This window comes from Phyllobates terribilis, unplaced genomic scaffold (assembly GCF_046119375.1).
Source record: "Phyllobates terribilis strain yellow unplaced genomic scaffold, ASM4611937v1 Scaffold_3__8_contigs__length_932513732, whole genome shotgun sequence".
Classification (NCBI taxonomy): Eukaryota; Metazoa; Chordata; class Amphibia; order Anura; family Dendrobatidae; genus Phyllobates; species Phyllobates terribilis.
Genome location: NW_027362763.1, coordinates 580,725,323 through 580,745,792, shown reverse-complemented (window position 1 = coordinate 580,745,792; position 20,470 = coordinate 580,725,323). Strand labels below are relative to the sequence as shown.

Below are 20,470 nucleotides of genomic sequence, written 5' to 3'. Positions count from 1 at the left end.
ATGCAGTGGTCCAGACCAGTCGACCATATAATTACAACAGATGTGAGTGGCTCCAGCTGGGGGGGTCATCTGGCAGATCTCTCAGTTCAGGGGCACTGGGCATGTCACGAAATAGGGCATCATCGAACCTAAAAGAACTTTGGGCGGTGGAGAAATCCCTTAGACTTCCTTCCCCACATTCAGGGTCACCATGCCCAGGACAGGTCCGACAATCGGACAACCGTGGCTTACATAAATCACCAGGGAGGAACAAGATCACGCTCCCTGATGGTAGTGGCAAACAGAATCCTGCAACTAGCGGAACAGCATCTCCCATCCCTCAGTGCTCTTTACATCAGGGGGGTAGAGAATTCAAAGGCAGATTTTCTCAGTCGCCACACTTTAAGACAAGGAGAGTGGGCCCTAAACCTGATAGTCTTCCAGCAGATTATCCACTTATGGGGGCCACAGGACATAGATTTGTTCTCCACCAGGGCAAACAGGGAGGTGGAGAGATTCTGTTCACTAGACCCGACAGAGAATCCCTATGCTGTAGACGCGCTCCAGGTTCCATGGAAGTTCAGGAAGGCCTATGCTTTTCTCCCGATAGTAATGATTCCGGCAGTTGTGAGGAAAATTCGGGAGGTTGGGGCAAGGATAATTCTAATAGCCCCTTTTTGGCCAAAAAGACCTTGGATCTCCCTTCTTCATCTAATGTCGATCTCAGATCCCTGCATCCTGCCGGAGAGGCCGGACCTTCTCATCCTGGGGCCGGTATTCCACGCACAATCCAAAGGATTCCATCTGGCGGCGTGGAATTTGAGAGTATGTTACTGAGTAATAAGGGGTTTTCACCGGGCCTAGTTTCTACCCTATTAGGTAGTAGAAAGCGCATAACAACTAAGATTTATAGCAGAATCTGGGGAAAATTCCTGGATTTTATAGATACCCCATTATCAGATAAACCTCCAATTAAAAATGTCCTGGAGTTTTTGCAGAAAGGGCGTGACCTGGGGGTTGGCTACAGGAACACTCAAAGTTCAGGTGTCCGCTCTGAGGGCGCTCTATAATTGCAACCTGATGGGGAACAGGTGGGTCTCTAGATTAATTAAATCCTGTTCCAGATCTAGATCAGTTCGGACTCTTGAGTTCCTCCCTGGGACCTGAATTTGGTCTTAAACACCCTCTCTTGTGACCCATTTGAACCCCTGCAGGTTCTCTCCAAAGAGCCTCACCCTTAAAACCATTGTCCTAGTGGCCCTAACATCAGCCCGTAGAGTGAGTGACCTGCAGGCCCTTTCCGTTGATCCTCCGTACACCCAAATTCATGATGACAGGATCATCCTACGTCCAGATCCAGCATACCTTCCTAAGGTACTGCCCAGATTCCACTGTAATCAAGAGATTGTGCTACCTTCATTCTGCAGCAATCCAAAAGACTCCGGGGAGGTTAGATTCCACAATCTGGATGTTAGAAGAGACTTGCTACAGTACATAGACATGACTAGTCAGTGGAGGAAGGACCACTCCTTGTTTCTGACCTTTCAGGGGAATAGGAAAGGTCACGGGGTATCATTGGGGACTATTTCTAGGGGGCTTAGGGAGGCCATTTGTCTATCTTATCTACAGGAGGTCCGGCACCGGACGGTATTAAAGCTCATTCCACCAGAGCTGTCGCAACCTCCTGGGCGGAGAGAGCAGACGTCTAAATTGACCAGATATGTAAAGCTGCTACTTGGTCTGCACCATCCACCTTCTACAAGCACTATAGGTTGGATCTATCCTCCTCTGACCTCACCTTTGGGAGAAGGGTACTTCAGGCGGTGGTCCCTCCCTAGGGTGCTCATATTCTCTCAAGGTGTGCTGCCATAAACTTTTGCAGTCAAAGTGCTCACCACACATCTAAATAAGTTCCTTAAGGGGTCCAGTTTCCAAAATGGGGTCACTTGTGGGGGGTTTCCACTGTTTAGGCACATCACGGGCTCTCCAAACGCGACATGGGATCCGCTGTCAATTCCAGTGAGTTTTGCATTAAAAACATTAAATGGCTCTCCTTCCCTGCCGTGAGCCCAAACAATGGGGTACTCAGGAGAAATTGCACAACAACTTTTAGGGTCCAATTTCTTATGTTACCCTCGTGAAAATAAAAAATTGGGGTCTAAAGTAAAATTTTTGTGAAAAAAAAGTTAAAGGTTCATTATTTTCCTTTCACGTTCAGTTAATTGCTGTGAAGGGTTAATAAACTTCTTGAATGTGGTTTTGAGCACCTGACGCTAATTGCCCATGATGCAGAAATGCTGCATATTTTTTCTGCTTCTCCCTGGCAGGAAAAACGCATGCGGATTGTACATGCGTTTTTCCTGCCAGGTAGAAGCGTTGTCAAGCGTTCTTCACATGCTTTTCTGCATGCGGGTTATCAAGCGCTTTCCAAGCGATTTTAGCATCACTTGGAAAAGTGCTTGACACCTTGGTCACACGATATAAATCCATGCAACCGGCATGGATTTATATAGTGTGACCAAGGAATAGTTTAAAAAAAAAAAAAGAATAAGAATGGTAAAAAATAAAGATTATACTTACCTTCCGATGGCCCCCGGTATTTTCTCCGCTCCGTCTGGTCTGTTGTATCGGTCGCGGTGGTGTGAAGGATCTGCGACGACTTCATTGAGTCATGTGACAGGTCACGCGACCGCCGACTAAATGACGTCATGGCAGGTCCTCACACCACCGCGACCCATACAACAGACCGGACGCATCGCTGAGCTGGCCGGGGGCCATCAGAAGGTAAGTATAATCTTTATTTTTTATTTTAAATTCTTTTTTTTACAGGTTCTATGGTATCCGGGTCTGGAAGAGAGTCTCCTCTTCTCCAAACCCGGGTACCATCCACACAGAGAATCGCATAATATCCGTATGTGCAAATGTGCTGACACGGATAATATGCGTTTCAATGCAAGTCAATGGTGGCAATCACGCTGCTTGTCTGCAAAATTAATGGACATGCTGCGTATTTTTCCGCAATGATAATCCTCAGCGGAAATTTCCGCAGCATGTTCACAGCACATGCGGATTATCATTGGGGGCCATGGGGCATGTATTACCAAGCGTTTAAGCGTTTTCGCTGCGGAAATTCCACGGCAAAAAAACGCTTGAAAAACACATAGTGGGCACACAGCCTGAGGGGTGCAGTTTTTAGAATGGTGTCACTTTTGGGTATTTTCTGTCATAAAGGCCCCTCAAAGTCACTTCAAATGTGACGTGGACCTTTTTAAAAAAAAAAAAAAAAAAGGTTTTGTAAATTTTGTTGTAAAAATGAGAAATCGCTGGTCAACTTTTAACCCTTATAACTTCCTAATAAAAAAAAAAAAAGTTGGTTCCAAAATTGTGCTGATGTAAAGTAGACATGTGGGAAATGTTATTTATTAACTATTTTGTGTGACATATCTCTCTGATTTAAGGGCATAAAAATTCAAAGTTTGAAAATTGTGAAATTTTCGAAATTTTCGCCAAATTTCCATTGTTTTTCACAAATAAACGCAAGTGATATCGAAGAAATTTTACCACAATCATTAACTACAATATGTCACGAAAAAACCTTCTCAGAATCAGTGGGATCCGTTGAAGCGTTCCAGAGTAATTACCTCATAAAGTCACAGTGGTCAGAATTGTAAAAATTAGCCTGGTCATTAACGTGCAAAACCACCCTCGGGGGTAAAGGGGTTAAAGGCCAGATTTGTGGAGTATACGACTTATAGTTGTCCTGTGGACATATCCTCCCATCTGAGCTGTGGATCTTTGCAGCGCCTCAAGAGTGACCATGGGCACATAGGCTGTTTATCTAATTAGTGCTCTTCTTGCTTGGGATGTCAGTTTAGATGGACACCCACATCTTGGCAGGTTTGCAGTTCTATACGCCTTCCATTTGTAGATGATTGATTGAACAGTGCTCCGTGAGATGTTCAGAACCTGGGCTATTTATTTATTTTTAAGATTTTATTTATTAAAACATTAAACATACATAATTGTAACCAGGTTCTGTAAAACAAAAATCACGAGGGTACAATCAGGGTTAACAAAATACCTAGAAATATATTGAGTAGTCAGTGTCATACGGTATTGACTGGAATGTCCAAGGTCATAAGGAAGCTTGAAGAGAAACCAATATTTAAAGATGGGCTGGGCTATATTTTTTTTTTCTAACCTAACCCTGCTTTAGGCTGTGTGCACACGATGCGTTTTTAATGCGTTTCCGCGGCGTTTCTGCAGCTGCGGAAACGCATTAAAAACGCATGGTAGAAGGACAGCAATGTTCCCCAATGGAAATCCGCATGTGTTGTGCCCATAATGCGGATTTTTCCGCAGCGTAAACGCTGCGATCAAAAATCCGCAGCATGTCCATTAATTTTGCGGAAACGCTGCTTTTTCGCCGCCATTGACTTGCATTAGAATGCATGGATTGCACATCACTGTATATGTATTCCATGCGTTCTAATGTGCGTATGGTACCCGGGTCTGGATGAGAGGACTCTCATCCCGACCCAGGTACCATTTAAAAAAAAAGAATAAAATAAAAAAAAATATATATATATATATATATATATATATATATATATATATATATATATATATATATATATATATATATATATATATATATATATATATATATTATATTATATTATATTATATTATATTATATTATATAATATATATATTATAATATAATATATACTTGCCTTCCGGCGTCCCGCGCTGCGTCCTCCTGGCTTCCCGGGCACTTCGCGGTTGAATGCAGGACCTACGCTGATGTCAGAGTCATGTGACGCTGACATCGGCAGGTCCTTCAGTCTTACACTGCCGGCAGCCTTGACGGAGGGAAGCAGGACACCGGGGCCATCGGAGGGTAAGTATATATTTAGTTTTTGACATTCATACACTATATAAATCCATGCTGGTTGCATGGATTTATATAGTGTGAAGTTGACAAGCACTTTCCAAGTGATGCTAAAATCGCTTGGGAAGCGCTTGTCAACCCGCATGCGGAACTGAAAGTGAAGACCGCTTCATTTCCGCATGTCCCTGGCAGGAAAAACGCATGTACAATCCGCATGCGTTTTTTCCTGCCAGAGAGATGCAGAAACGCTCAGGAAAAAATCCGGAGCATTTCTGCATCGTGTGCACATACCCTAAGGCTGGGTGCCCACGTAGCGTTTTTCAAGTGTTTATGCTGCGGAATTTCCGCAGCGTAAACGCTTTTAAAACGCTAGGTAATCCGCACCCCATGGTCCCCAAGGGGATTCCACATGTTCTATGCACATGCTGCGGATTTTTCCGCAGCGTTTATGCTGCGTACAAAAATCCGCAGCATGTCATTTAATTTTGCGGAAGCGCAGCGGAACTCCCGCCATTGACTTGCATTGAGACGCATAGAAACCGCGACTGTACATTTGTACAAGCGGCTTCTATGCGTCTCTATGTGCGGATGGTACCCAGTTCTGGAGGAGAGGAGACTCTCCTCCAGACCTGGGTACCATTGTACCTGTAAAAAAAGAATAAAATAACAAATAAAGTTTATACTCACCTTTCCGAAGGCTTCTCTCTGAATGCCGGCATCGCTTGAGGACCTGCGGTGACGTCACAGTCATGTGACCGCAGGCCCTTCACCGCTCTGTCTCGCGATATGCCGGCAGCCGGGAACCAGACAGGAACGAGCGCTGCAGCCACGCCGGGCATCGGGGGTGAGTATAGCTTTATTTGTTTTAATTTTTACGGTTCACACTGTATAAATCCATGCTGTTTGCATGGATTTATACAGTGTGACCTAGTTGTCAAGCACTTTCCAAGTGATGCTATCGCCTGGAAAGCGCTTGTCAATCTGCATGCGGAAACGCATGTGGATCCGCATGTATTCTGCAGGACAAACGCATGCACAATCTGCATGTACAATCTGCATGCGTTTTTTCTGCCAGGGAGATGCAGAAATGCTGCAGAAATTTTCTGCTTCATTTCTGCATCGTGAGCACATAGTCTAACTCATCTTCACAACTTTATCCCTGCCCTTCCTGGTGTGTTCTTTGGTTTTCATGATGCTGTTTGATCCCTTATCTGCCTTCACAGAACAGCTGTAGTTATACTGAGAATAAATTGCACACACATGGACAAAATTTACTAATTCTGTGATTTCCCTAGACAAATGGACCCTCAGGATTTTATTTACGGGTATCAGACTATATTGGGCTGAATACAAATGCACAATTTTCAGATATATATTTTTAAAATAATTAGAAAATTTTTAGGCCGTATTTTCCGTCTTAAATTCCATCCACTTTGCTGGAACTGTATGTAAATCTCATGCCCACTGTACTTCTTTTTATTCAGAGTAAACTGACCTGCGGTGTGTGCTTCAAATCCACAACTTGTCACTTTCTTTTTGGGGGGTACTCTGAGTTTTATGTGCAGATTTTTTCCCCGTAGACTTGCAATAGATGCGGAAAATCTGCAGGGAAAAAAACACATGCATTTTTAGTGCATTTCTGAAACGCATCAAAAACGCATGTGATCCACACAAACTCTACCAATAACGTTTTGTCAAAGCCAAATACTAGGAAGTATCAAAATCAAAGTGACTGTCTATAATATGATAGACCAACAAGAAACAAACTGCAGCATCAAAAACAGGGCTGTAGAGTTGGTATAAAATGGACCGACTCCAACTCCTAAAATATATAATAAATTGGGTGCAGTAGTTCAATGCAGTTTGTGGGGAATATTTTTTCATAAGAATTTGGGAAAGTTATGAAATGTCCTATAAATGTCTGTCCTATTCCTGATCTAAGGGTCTAGACTTTTAGCGGAGATTAATCTCTGCTACAGTAAATGTATCACTTAAACATGAGCCATGTATGACGGAGTCGGAGTCGAACTTTGGCTTACTGACTCCACAGCCCTGGTCAAAAATGAGATAAAACATGTAAAAAAAAAAAAACACAATTAAAAAAGATACATAACCTAACTAAGTCTATGAGACAAATCGTTTCCAAGGCACGAGAGAGAGATTTCTATTCCTTTATTCATCCAAAATGCATCATAAAAGCTTATATGATTGATGCATTTTGGATTAATAAAGGAATAGAACTCTCTCTCTGGTGCTTTGGAAACGATTTGTCTCTGAATTTGCTGTTGACTTGGTGGAAAGTTGCCCCAAAGAAGCACAGAGCCTGTGGAGTGGTGCAAAGGGAACTACCATTACGGCCACTAATTAAGGCTATGTTCATATGTTGCGTTTTTTATGCAAATTAAAAGATGCTTTTTGCATTTTTTAGAACTGCAGCATTATCCATTCGTGCTGCAGTTTTTCACCCATAGCAAGCAATAAGTGCAAAAACAGGTACAGCCGGATGTGAAGTACAGTTTCATTAAATTAGTGATATGTGTTAAGGAAGTAATGCCCTACCAATGTGATAAAGAGAAATTGTCATGTGAAATAACGCTCTTAACCTGCAGACATAGTTAATCTGTAGGTTAATAGCATTCTGAACCTGCCGAGTGCCTGCACTTAGAGCACTAGTGCTGGGAGGAAATGCACTTTATTCTTCCCAGGAGCTTATGAACTTATGAGTGTGGCGCAGGTGCAGTTTCAGTTGCCAGTTGCTCTAATGCTGGTCCTGCTTTCAGTCAGTGCCGGGGACACTGTTACAGTATATAGTAAAAATCATGGTCTCCTCTGGGGGCTATCCACAGGCTGGTCTTCATAGGATTACCATCATGTCAGGCATGGGATCCTTCAGCAGGACCCTGAATGCCACAGCAATACATTGACACCCCATGTTTGCATTGCAAGGGGGTGGACGCTGGAATAGCACGTCCTTTGTACCATACACATTAACTGCCACTGTTAGAGATTGGCAATGTGCTAAAGGCAGATGCTCTACTTGACTGCAGACTTCTGAATTGTGACACTGTGATGTGCACGCTGTCATGATTCAGCTGTCTGCAGTCAAGTAGAGTGACTGCAGACTTTGAATTTCAGCCCTGAAAGTCCCTTCCCGAAAATGGACATACTGGTATATCCAATGTCAAGTCCCGTGACTATAGGCTTTGTTTCTGCCCAGTTTAAAAACTGTAGGCTTCATTAGCCTATAGTGCAGGCAACCAAAATGATATCAAACACAAATTAAAGCTGCAAAAAAGACTTTAATAGTTCATAAAAATATACAATTTGCATGAATAAATAGATGGCAGACATTTTCCCAGAAGATACAAAAGTTCCGTAATTGCAAACAGACAAAACTACAGGGCCCTGCTGAAGTATTAGAAATCCCACACCTGGTTTGTAGCTTTAGGGTATGTACACACGGTGCAGATTTGCTGCGGTTTTGACGCTGCACTACCTAATATGCAAATTAGGTTACTTGTGTTTTTATGCATGCGTTTTTCATGTCTTCATGTTGAAATTAGAGAATAGGTTTTTTTTTTTTTTTTTTTTTTTTAAACAAACTTTATTGATCATCATGTAGCGTTTTTGTGTGTGTTTCCGATGCGGAAACGCACACAAAACACACATGCGGTTTTTACGCATGCTTATTTTCCTCATCTAATGCAAGTCTATGGGAAAAATATGCATGTGTTTCTGCAAGAGAAATAGACATGCTGCGGATCTGAAAAACGCACATCATGTCAGTTTCCGCAGGTGCACAAAAACGCATAGTGGGCATGAGATTTCTAGAAATCCCATCCACTATGCTGTAACATCTGGATGCTGAAAATGGAGTGATAGGCTTCCTTATTCAAAATCCCATTTACCTTGTACAAATCTCCCACTTTACCAGCACCAAAGCAACCCCAGACCATCACATTACCTCCACCATGCATGACAGATGGCGTCAGGCACTCTTCCAGCATCTTTTCAGTTGTTCTGCGTCTCACAAATGTTCTTCTGTGTGATCCAAACACCTCAAACTTTGATATGTCTGTCCATAAAACTTTTTTCCAATCTTCCTCTGTCCAATGTCCGTGTTCTTTTGCCCATATTAATCTTTTCCTTTTATTAGCCAGTCTCAGATATGGCTTTCTTTGCCACTTTGCCCTGAAGGCCAGCATCCCGGAGTCGCCTCTTCACTGTAGACGTTGACACTAGCGTTTTGCGTGTACTATTTAATGAAGCTGCCAGTTGAGGAGCTGTGAGGTGTCGATTTCTCAAACTAGAGACTCTAATGTACTTGTCTTGTTGCTCAGTTGTGCAGCAGGGCCTCCCACTTCTCTTTCTATTCTGGTTAGAGCCTGTTTGTGCTCTCCTCTGAAGGGAGTAGTACACACCGTTGTAGAAAATCTTTAGTTTCTTGGCAATATCTTGCATGGAATAGCCTTCATTTCTAAGAGCAAGAATAGACTGTCGAGTTTCACATGAAAGTTCTCTTTTTCTGGCCATTTTGAGAGTTTCATAGAACAAACAAATGTAATGCTCCAGATTCTCAACTAGCTCAAAGGAAGGTCAATTTTATAGTTCTCAAATCAGCCAAAACATTTTCAGCTGGGCTAACATACTTGTGCAAGGGTTTTCTAAGGTTTCCTAAACATCCATTAGCCTTCTTATATAGTTAGCAAACACAATATACCATTAAAACACTGGAGTGGTGGTTGTAGATATTGCAGTAAAAACAAGACGTTTGCAGTTAGAATAGTCATTTACCACATTAACAATGTATAGAGTGTATTTCTGATTCATTTAAGGTTAGCTTCATTGAAAAAAAAAATGTGCTTTTATTTAAAAAATAATGAAATTTCTAAATGACCCCAAACTTTTGAACGGTAGTGTACTTTATGTTATTGGTTGTAAAAGGGGTTAAATAAATAAAAAAACTATGCATGTTTGGTACCTGCCTAATTGTACTGGCATGGAGAATCCTATTGCTAGGTCAGCTTTACCGTATAGTAAACATGGTAGATAAAAAATAAATAAATAAGTAATTGCACTGTTTTTTGCAATTTCAACGCACTTGGACTTTTTTTTTTCCTGCTTTCCAATGCATCACATGATAAAATGAATGGTGTCATTCAAAAGTACAACTTGTCCCACAGAAAAGCAAGCCCTCAATTGAAAAAAAATAAAAGTTATGGCTCTTGGAAGACTGGGAGGGAAAAATGAAAACAAGAAAATAGCCCCGTCAGGTAGTGTTAAGAGATTGTTTAGACAGGATGACCACACTTGGCATCCCTGCTTGGTGGTATAGTACTCGTTGACATGTGGGGCGGTGTTTTGTGTCCGATGTGTGACACTCCTACTGTCAATACTGAACAGGTTTTTTTTTTTTCTCTGTTTATAATCAGGATTAAAACCATGAAGGAAATACTTTCTAACAACAGCACAACTAGCATCTCTCAAGCACGGAAAGCGGTTGAACAACTCAAAATGGAAGCATACATGGACAGGATAAAGGTATTTTTAGCAGACTAAAAAAATCAATTGTGTTTATTAAACGTAGAAATGATTGAAGGGGTTGTCCGGGCTTATCACAGAAGTCTGCAGTCACTGAGGATTTCCTGTGCTAACGGCAAGACCAAGCAGTCATGTGACTGCAAGTATGTGACATGCATACCCCCCCCGGCCACATGTCGACTAGATGTGTGCGGTCTCGTTCAATACAAGTGCCGCCAGCACTGGAGAATCCTCATAGTGCGCAGTGCATGTGATGTGAGGATTTTGCAAGTCTGCAGTCACATAGACTGACTGCAGTAATTTGTGATAAGCCCGGACAACCCCTTTTAAAGCTTTAAACAGATTAACCCCTTTGTACATCATGATCGTCAAGGAGTTTCCGCAAGATAACATACAGATACTTAATAGTGATTGAGTGGGCACAGGAGCTGTGTCCAGTATAATCACCGTGGGAACTCGTCTTAACTGACAGCTCAGCTTTGGCAGAAACCGCACCAATACAGGCTGTTTAATCCCATCTAGATGCCACACTCACTAGCGTGCTCAGCATCTAGGTGATGGACAGAAGAAGGGGTGATCCTTATCATGGCAACCGAAGATCAGACAATGGCCTGTGGGTCTGCCAACTTTTGTGCTTTATTAAGCTCAAACATAAATATGGTTTAATCGGACACATTTCAGGTGTTAAGCTGTTAACAGTATTATACCAAGAGATCAGCTTATTGAAAGTTGTAGTCTCATAGTGGGACTAAGTGGAAAAAGTCAAATAAAATTTGTAAAAAATTAAGTAAAGCGAAGAAGTTAAAAAAAAAAAAAAAAAAAAGTTTGCCAAAATAAAATTTAGGTTTTATATAAACGCTAAGATCTAAGGGGTAACATTTCTCCTTGTGGAGAGTGACAAGTCAGGCATGGCATGTCAGGGTGAGGAGACTTATATGCCATGAATGCTCTTCTGGGGAATTAAATATGCAAATTGCCTCTTCAGAGAGTAAGAGGACTTGAACTTAAGTTTCACCTATTGGAAATAGCAATCCTAAAAGTCAATATTGACCCTTTAACGAGCCTTATCACATGACTTAGGATAAAAGTCAAGCCAGAATCTCAATTTGCAGACACTGTGTTTCGGGCTATTGGCCCTCGTCAATGCAAAGTATAAGATCTGATTTTGCCTAGGTTAGAAGCTTATGACTGCAATCTAGGGGGTAACGTTTCTCCTTGTGGAGACTGACAAGCCAGGCTTGGCATGTTAGAGTGAAGAGACTTATAAGCCATGCATGCTCGATATTTACTTTTAGGATTGCTACTTCCAATAAGAGGCACTAAAAGTTCAAGTCCTCTTCCTCTCTGAAGAGGCAAATTTATATAAAAACTAAAAGATACAGATAATTGGTATTGCTTCGTCTGCAACAACTACAGCTATAAAACCGTTACTTACTGCAACTCCAAAAAAAAAAATAGAATGTGATCAGTCGTATGTACAGCAAGCTAATACCCATAAAAACAACTCGGCCCACAAAAAAGAAGCCATCATACAGCTCTGTCAGCTGAAAAATAAAAAGATTTAGATTTTTAGTGTGCAAAAGAGATTTGCTCTCATGAATATGTCAATGCAAAAAAAATATTTCTTGGGGAAAATTTAGATTTTTAGTGTGCAAAAGTAAAAAAATGTAAAAATAAATACATCTAGTATTGCTTTATTTGTCATATCCTGAACAAAAAGGTTGTCTTCCCACTTTTCAAATGATGAACAGTGTAAAAACAAACAAACCTGAGTTGCTGTTTACTTGTGCATTCTGATTAACCTGTTCACAACCTTGGACATATACAGTACAGACCAAAAGTTTGGACGCACCTTCTCATTTAAAGATTTTTCTGTATTTTCATGACTTTGAAAATTGTACATTCACACTGAAGGCATCAAAACTATGAATTAACACATGTGGAATTATATACTTAACAAAAAAGTGTGAAACAACTGAAAATATGTCTTATATTCTAGGTTCTTCAAAGTAGCTACCTTTTGCTTTGATGACTGCTTTGCACACTCTTGGCATTCTCTTGATGAGCTTCAAGAGGTAGTCACTGGAAATGGTCTTCCAACAATCTTGAAGGAGTTCCCAGAGATGCTTAGCACTTGTTGGCCCTTTTGCCTTCACTCTGAGGTCCAGCTCACCCCAAACCATCTCGATTGGGTTCAGGTCTGGTGACTGTGGAGGCCAGGTCATCCGGCGTAGCCCCCCATCACTCTCCTTCTTGGTCAGATAGCCCTTACACAGCCTGGAGGTGTGTTTGGGGTCATTGTCCTGTTGAAAAATAAATGATGGTCCAACTAAACGCAAATCGGATGGAATAGCATGCCGCTGCAAGATGCTGTGGTAGCCATGCTGGTTCAGTATGCCTTCAATTTTGAATAAATCCCCAACAGTGTCACCAGCAAAGCACCCCCACACCATCACACCTCCTCCTCCATGCTTCACGGTGGGAACCAGGCATGTAGAGTCCATCCGTTCACCTTTTCTGCATCGCACAAAGACACGGTGGTTGGAACAAAAGATCTCAAATTTGGACTCATCAGAGCAAAGCACAGATTTCCACTGGTCTAATGTCCATTCCTTGTGTTCTTTAGCCCAAACAAGTCTCTTCTGCTTGTTGCCTGTCCTTAGCAGTGGCTTCCTAGCAGCTATTTTACCATGAAGGCCTGCTGCACAAAGTCTCCTCTTAACAGTTGTTGTAGAGATGTGTCTGCTGCTAGAACTCTGTGTGGCATTGACCTGGTCTCTAATCTGAACTGCTGTTAACCTGTGATTTCTGAGGCTGGTGACTTGGATAAACTTATCCTCAGAAGCAGATGTGACTCTTGGTCTTCCTCTCCTGTGGTAGTCCTCATGTGAGCCAGTTTCTTTGTAGCGCTTGATGGTTTTTGCAACTGCACTTGGGGACACTTTCAAAGTTTGCCCAATTTTTCGGACTGACTGACCTTCATTTCTTAAAGTAATGATGGCCACTCGTTTTTCTTTACTTAGCTGCATTTTTCTTGCCATAATACAAATTCTAACAGTCTATTCAGTAGGACTATCAGCTGTGTATCCACTTAACTTCTGCACAACACAACTGATGGTCCCAACCCCATTTATAAGGCAAGAAATCCCACTTATTAAACCTGACAGGGCACACCTGTGAAGTGAAAACCATTTCCGGTGACTACCTCTTGAAGCTCATCAAGAGAATGCCAAGAGGGTGCAAAGCAGTCATCAAAGCAAAAGGTGGCTACTTTGAAGAACCTAGAATATAAGACATACTTTCAGTTGTTTCACACTTTTTTGTTAAGTATATAATTCCACATGTGTTAATCCATAGTTTTGATGCCTTCAGTGTGAATGTACAATTTTCATAGTCATGAAAATACAGAAAAATCTTTGAATGAGAAGGTGTGTCCAAACTTTTGGTCTGTACTGTAGGTATGTCAAAGGTAGTGTCCCTGCCGGAGCCCGCATCTTTCCCTGCACATGACAGCTGATTTGATTGGACGTGCTTCTAACACCCTCGGCTGTTAACCAGTCAAATTTAAAGGGAATCTGTCACCCCTGGCACTTATGTGACCTACTAATATGGGCATACAGGTGATAGAAATGTAAATCTATGCATACCTGTATGCCTCATATTAGAGGTCTTGTTGCTGTGAAACGTCTTTTTATTCAATCAGGTTTCTGATGCTTGCAGGCCCGGGGCCCTGAAGAAATTCCCACCTCCTGAGTTAATTACAATGCTTCTCCCCTCCCCTGCATGTCATAGTGCCTAGATTTGGCCATGGCAACTGCACATCAGAGGGCACTGACATGCAGGGGAGGGGGGGGAACACTAGAAAAATTATTAGCTCTCAAAATATAGCCATGCAAAAAAAAAAGTGTTTTTTAGTGTGTGACAGCAGCCAAACATAAAAACCTGATAAAAATCTGGTATCGCTGTAATTGCACCGATCTGAAGAATAAAGTCCTCTAATCACTTATATCACACGAGGAATGGCTTAAAAAAGAAATCAATTCTTCACTTGCTGCTGATTTGTTCATTCTGCCTCCTAAAGATCACAGTATGGCTGGGCACACATTTATCCTGTTCTGAGCGCTTACACCGGGGTTCCGTGTAAATTTCTGAAATACCTGATTTAGACAGAACCTCCGGCGGATGATTCCCTGTAATGAGGCAGATGGAGGCACTGTGGACACAATCTGGCCTGTGATCCCACGGTGTCCGTCTTTTTATTAGGTGTGCATAAAAGTGACGTCGGCCACAGTTTTGTGTAACTCTGAAAAAAAGAACACCGCCAGATGAAGTCCAGAGTAACTCTGCTGCCTCATTATAGTGAATGGATCCCTCAGGGGTTTCATCTGAATTACTTCAGTCGGAGATTTAAATGGAAACCTGATGTTAGTGCTCAGCATAGAGCACTATGCCATGCTCACAATTTTTGGAATGTGGAAGAAAAAATTAAGTTACTGTATTTTTCGGACTGTAAGACGCACTTTTTTTCTCCAAAATTTTGGAGGAAAGTGGTGGGTGTGTCCTATAGCTCGAATGTGTATAGTCCGAATGGTGTGGCTGTGGATGGGAAGGGGGGAGAGGGAATGGCAGCTAAGCAGGGTACAGGAGGCAGGAGCTGCCTGTTGCAGCCAAGACTGTACCCACTGCTAAAGAAAATGAATATTCACTGCTCTCCATACTCATGGGAGTATGGAGCACTGAATATTCATCTCCTTGATAGCGTGCACAGTGTAAGCTGCAGTTGCCAGCTTCCTGCCATGGCTCGGCTATCACGTGCGACCGCTATTAAAGGTCATGAATATTTACTACTCCCCACTCCCATGGGTGTAGGGAGTAGTGAATATTCATGCTCTTTAACCCCTTCCCGACCCGTGTCACACCGTTTGTGACATGGAAAACAGTTCGTTCCCGACCCATGTCACAGCGTCTGTGACATGGAGGGAAAGACCCCCTGCAGCGCCTGCGAGCGGGGTCGCTCAGGTGTCACAGTTGCTACTGCAACTGGACATCCTGAAGTCGACCCCCCGGGGGGTGGATTAACCCCCCCGTGCCTGGGACCCCTCCGATTGGCTGTTTCATTTTCACTTTTAATGAAACTGCCAATCGGTATGAATTAAATATTTCACCAATGAAAATTGGTGTAATATTTAAATCTGGGCATGGCCTGATGCTTACAGCATCAGCCATTGGCTGGGGGGAGTGTCACCTCTGTCCCCCCCTCCCCCCAGATCTGATTGGGGGGCTAGCGTCACATGGATACTAGCCCCAATCAGATGTGGAGGGAGTTTTTAATGATGGCCGCAACTGCCCGTCCATGGATCGGGTGCCGGCCGTTGTGGACCCTCTGCTGCTGCCCCCCCGTGGACCCTCTGCAGCTGCCCCCCCGTGGATCGCCTGCTGCCGCCGCTGATCGCCTGCTGCCGCCGCTGATCGCCTGCTGCCGCCGCTGATCTGCATCAGGTAGTATTGCCCCCGCTCCCCCCCGACCCCCCCTCCACTCCACCCTGCCCCCCCTCCACCCCCGACCCCCCCCTCCACTTTCATACCTGCACCCCGACCTCCGCTCCCTCTGCTCCCTCTCCCACGTCTTCATCCACCGGCTGCTGCTCTCCTTCTGACAGCCGGTGGACTGTGATCACAGCAGCAGCAGGCTCAGTGTAAATGCCCTGCTCCTGTGATCAAACCCACCATCCCCCAGTCCCAGTGATATCACCCCCCACCTCCCAATAATCACCCCTCCCCCAGTGTTCACCCCCCCTGTCCCCAGTGTTCACCCCCCCTGTCCCCAGTGTTCACCCCCCCTGTCCCCAGTGTTCACCCCCCCTGTCTCCAGTGTTCACTCCCCATCCCCAGTGTGCACCCCCCCATCCCAGTGATCATCCCCCCCCCCCCGCAAACCCAGTGATCACCCCCCTTGCTGCTGCCGGCTCCTGCCCCAGTGATCACCCCCCTTGCTGCTGCCGGCTCCTGCCCCAGTGATCACCCCCCTTGCTACTGCCGGCTCCTGCCCCAGTGATCACCCCCCTTGCTGCAGCTGCTGGCTCCTCCATCTCTTCAGCCCCCCCCCTACGCCTGACAGCCCCGTACGCCTGACAGCCCCCGTACGCCTGACAGCCCCCCTACGCCTGACAGCCCCCCTACGCCTGACAGCCCCCGTACGCCTGACAGCCCCCGTACGCCTGACAGCCCCCGTACGCCTGACAGCCCCCGTACGCCTGACAGCCCCCGTACGCCTGACAGCCCCCCTACGCCTGACAGCCCCCCTACGCCTGACAGCCCCCCTACGCCTGACAGCCCCCTACGCCTGACAGCCCCCACACGTGACTGCAGAAGGTTACACCAAGCACACACACACACACACGTACACTCACACTATAATAAAGTTTCGATTTTTTTTTTTTTTTTTTACACACGCACACAGCACACAAAATGTCCCGCCCGTCCCACTCATCCCAGTCTAGGGCGTACTCAGCTTAGTAGGCTATGTCAGGTTGGTGTGTGTGTTGTAGTGTGTGTGTGTGTGTGTGTGTGTGTGGTGTATACACTACAATATACCACACCGCACACCAACCTGACATACACTACACAATGGTGTCCACTAACAAATTGGAACCATGTTGCGTTTGGAGAGTCCCTGTGTGCCCAAACATTGGATCTCCCCAACAAGTGACCCCATTTTGGAAACTAGACCCCCCAAGGCACCTATCTAGATGCATAGTGAGCACTTGAAACCCCCAGGTGCTTCACAAATTGATTCATAAAAATGAAAAAGTGGAAAAAAAAACACTTTTTTATTTTTACGGATTAATTTGTGAAGGACCTGGGGGTTCCAAGTGCTCACTATGCATCTAGATAGGTGCCTTGGGGGGTCTAGTTTCCAAAATGGGGTCACTTGTGGGGGAGCTCCAATGTTTGGCCACACAGCAGCTCTCCAAACGCAACATGGTGTCTTCTAACAATTTGAGCCGACAATTTGTTAGCGGACACCATGTTGCTTTTGGAGAGCCGCTGTGTGCCCAAACATTGGAGCTCCCCAACAAGTGACCCCATTTTGGAAACTAGACCCCCCAAGGCACCTATCTAGATGCATAGTGAGCACTTGGAACCCCCAGGTGCTTCACAAATTGATTCATAAAAATGAAAAAGTGGAAAAAAAAACACTTTTTTATTTTTACGGATTAATTTGTGAAGGACCTGGGGGTTCCAAGTGCTCACTATGCATCTAGATAGGTGCCTTGGGGGGTCTAGTTTCCAAAATGGGGTCACTTGTGGGGGAGCTCCAATGTTTGGCCACACAGCGGCTCTCCAAACGCAACATGGTGTCTTCTAACAATTTGAGCCGACAATTTGTTAGCGGACACCATGTTGCTTTTGGAGAGCCGCTGTGTGCCCAAACATTAGAGCTCCCCAACAAGTGACCCCATTTTGGAAACTAGACCCCCCAAGGCACCTATCTAGATGCATAGTGAGCACTTGGAACCCCCAGGTGCTTCACAAATTGATTCATAAAAATGAAAAAGTGGAAAAAAAAACACTTTTTTATTTTTACGGATTAATTTGTGAAGGACCTGGGGGTTCCAAGTGCTCACTATGCATCTAGATAGGTGCCTTGGGGGGTCTAGTTTCCAAAATGGGGTCACTTGTGGGGGAGCTCCAATGTTTGGCCACACAGCGGCTCTCCAAACGCAACATGGTGTCTTCTAACAATTTGAGCCGACAATTTGTTAGCGGACACCATGTTGCTTTTGGAGAGCCGCTGTGTGCCCAAACATTGGAGCTCCCCCACAAGTGACCCCATTTTGGAAACTAGACCCCCCAAGGCACCTATCTAGATGCATAGTGAGCACTTGGAACCCCCAGGTGCTTCACAAATTGATTCATAAAAATGAAAAAGTGGAAAAAAAACACTTTTTTATTTTTACGGATTAATTTGTGAAGGACCTGGGGGTTCCAAGTGCTCACTATGCATCTAGATAGGTGCCTTGGGGGGTCTAGTTTCCAAAATGGGGTCACTTGTGGGGGAGCTCCAATGTTTGGCCACACAGCGGCTCTCCAAACGCGACATGGTGTCCGCTAACAAATTGAATGGAAAATCGGCTCAAATTGTTAGCGGACACCATGTTGCGTTTGGAGAGCCCCTAATGTGCCTAAACAGTGGAGCTCCCCCACAAGTGACCCCACTTTGGAAACTAGACCCCCCAAGGCACCTATCTAGATGCATAGTGAGCACTTGGAACCCCCAGGTGCTTCACAAAATGATCTGTGAAAACAAAAAAGTACTTTTTTTTTCACAAAAATTTTCTTTTAGCCTAAATTTTTTAATTTTCACATGGGTAACAGGATAAAATGCATCCTAAAATGTATTGGTCAATTTCTCCTGAGTACACTGATACCTCATATGTGGTCGTAAACCACTGTTTGGGCACATGACAGGGCTCAGAAGAGAAGGAGCGCAATTTGACTTTTGGAGCTAATTTTCCATTCAAAAAGTAAAATGGCGCTCCTTCCCTTCTGAGCCCTGCCGTGTGCCCAAACAGTGGTTTATGACCACATATGAGGTATCAGTGTACTAAGGAGAAATTGACCAACAAATTTTAGGATGCATTTTATCCTGTTACCCATGTGAAAATTAAAAAATTTAGGCTAAAAGAAAATTTTTGTTAGAAAAATAAAAATGTTCATTTTTTTCTTCCATGTGGCTTTAGTTCCTGTGATGCACCTGAAGGGTTAATAATCTTCTTGAATGTAGTTTTGAGTAGCTTGAGGGGTGCAGTTTTTGGAATGGTGTCACTTTTGGGTGTTTTCTGTCATGTACACCCCTCAAAGGGACTTCAAATGTGATGTGGTCACTAAAAAAAATGGCTTTGCAAATTTTGCTGGAAAAAAGAAAATTTGCTGATGAACTTTGAACCCTTCTAACTTCCTACCAAAAATTTTTTTTTTTTCAAAAATTGTGCTGATGTAAAGTAGACATGTGGGAAATGTTATTTATTAACTATTTTGTGTCACATCACTCTCTAGTTTAGCAGAATAAAAATTCAAAATTTGAAAATTGCAAAATTTTCAAAATTTTTCCCATATTTTTGATTTTTTCACAAATAAACGCAAATATTATCGACCTAAATTTAATACTAACATGAAGCCCAATATGTCACGAAAAAACAATCTCAGAATCGCTAGGATCCGTTGAAGTGTTCCAGAGTTTTTACTTCGTAAAGGGACACTGGTCAGAATTGACAAAAATGCCAAGGTCTTTAGGGTCAAAATAGGCTGGGTCCTGAAGGGGTTAATAGAGTGCACATGTGATCGCCGGGCCGCTGCAAGAGCTGCGGCTGACTCTGACAGAACGAATAGTCACTACTCTCCACGCCCAGTAGTTCCGCTCTAAGCATGGTCTAATAAGCTTGCTAGCCTGGTGTCATAGGTGTGTCGCCACGAAGATCGTCGCGACTACACAGCCTGACTTCTCGCAGCTGAGTTTTTGGTGCTTTGTGTTTTTTGGTTGTGAGGGAGTTAATTCTCTCTCTCTGTGCTTGACGAGGCTCAGCCTCGCCCAGCTGCAGTTAATGCTGCAGTATTGGGATTCCTTCAAATACCTGCTGGTCTGATAGGGAAGTTGTCGGTGAAAGCATTTCTTGCAGACCTTCAGAGTGGATCGTTGTTTGGTGGAGTTCGGAGCGAGGAGTATGCGGTGTGGTTTGTTCCCTTCCTCCCTTTATCATTTATCTCCTAACCTGTTGTTGTTCCCTCTGTAATTGTGGTGTTAGTTTTTGTATGCAAGGTGGTTTTTGGTTTTCCCCTTGTACTGTCTCGTTTGTCTAGTACTGTGTTTTGGGCATTTTCTATCCTGTTCCCCATTGTTGTGATCGGGGTCCTTCTCAGGACTAGATTACTTAGGTTCAGGGATATTCAGGAGTTTAGGGTTACGCTGGCGGCCTGGACCTCTGTACCATTAACAGTACCTCCAGGTTGAGGGATTAGTCAGGGCCCCCGTCTAGGGTCAGCTCAGGCCCCTGA

General features: G+C 43.9%; 1 protein-coding gene across 1 annotated transcript in view; it reads left to right on the top strand.

The window, feature by feature from the left end:
• The window catches only part of GNG4 (G protein subunit gamma 4), a 64,851-nt gene that overhangs the window by 9,729 nt on the left and 34,652 nt on the right, over positions 1-20,470 (top strand). Inside the window, exon 3 of the mRNA XM_073673268.1 lies at positions 10,306-10,414. Coding sequence (XP_073529369.1) covers positions 10,316-10,414 — 99 coding nt within the window. The 5' untranslated portion in view covers positions 10,306-10,315. The remainder of the gene's footprint in view (positions 1-10,305; positions 10,415-20,470) is intronic.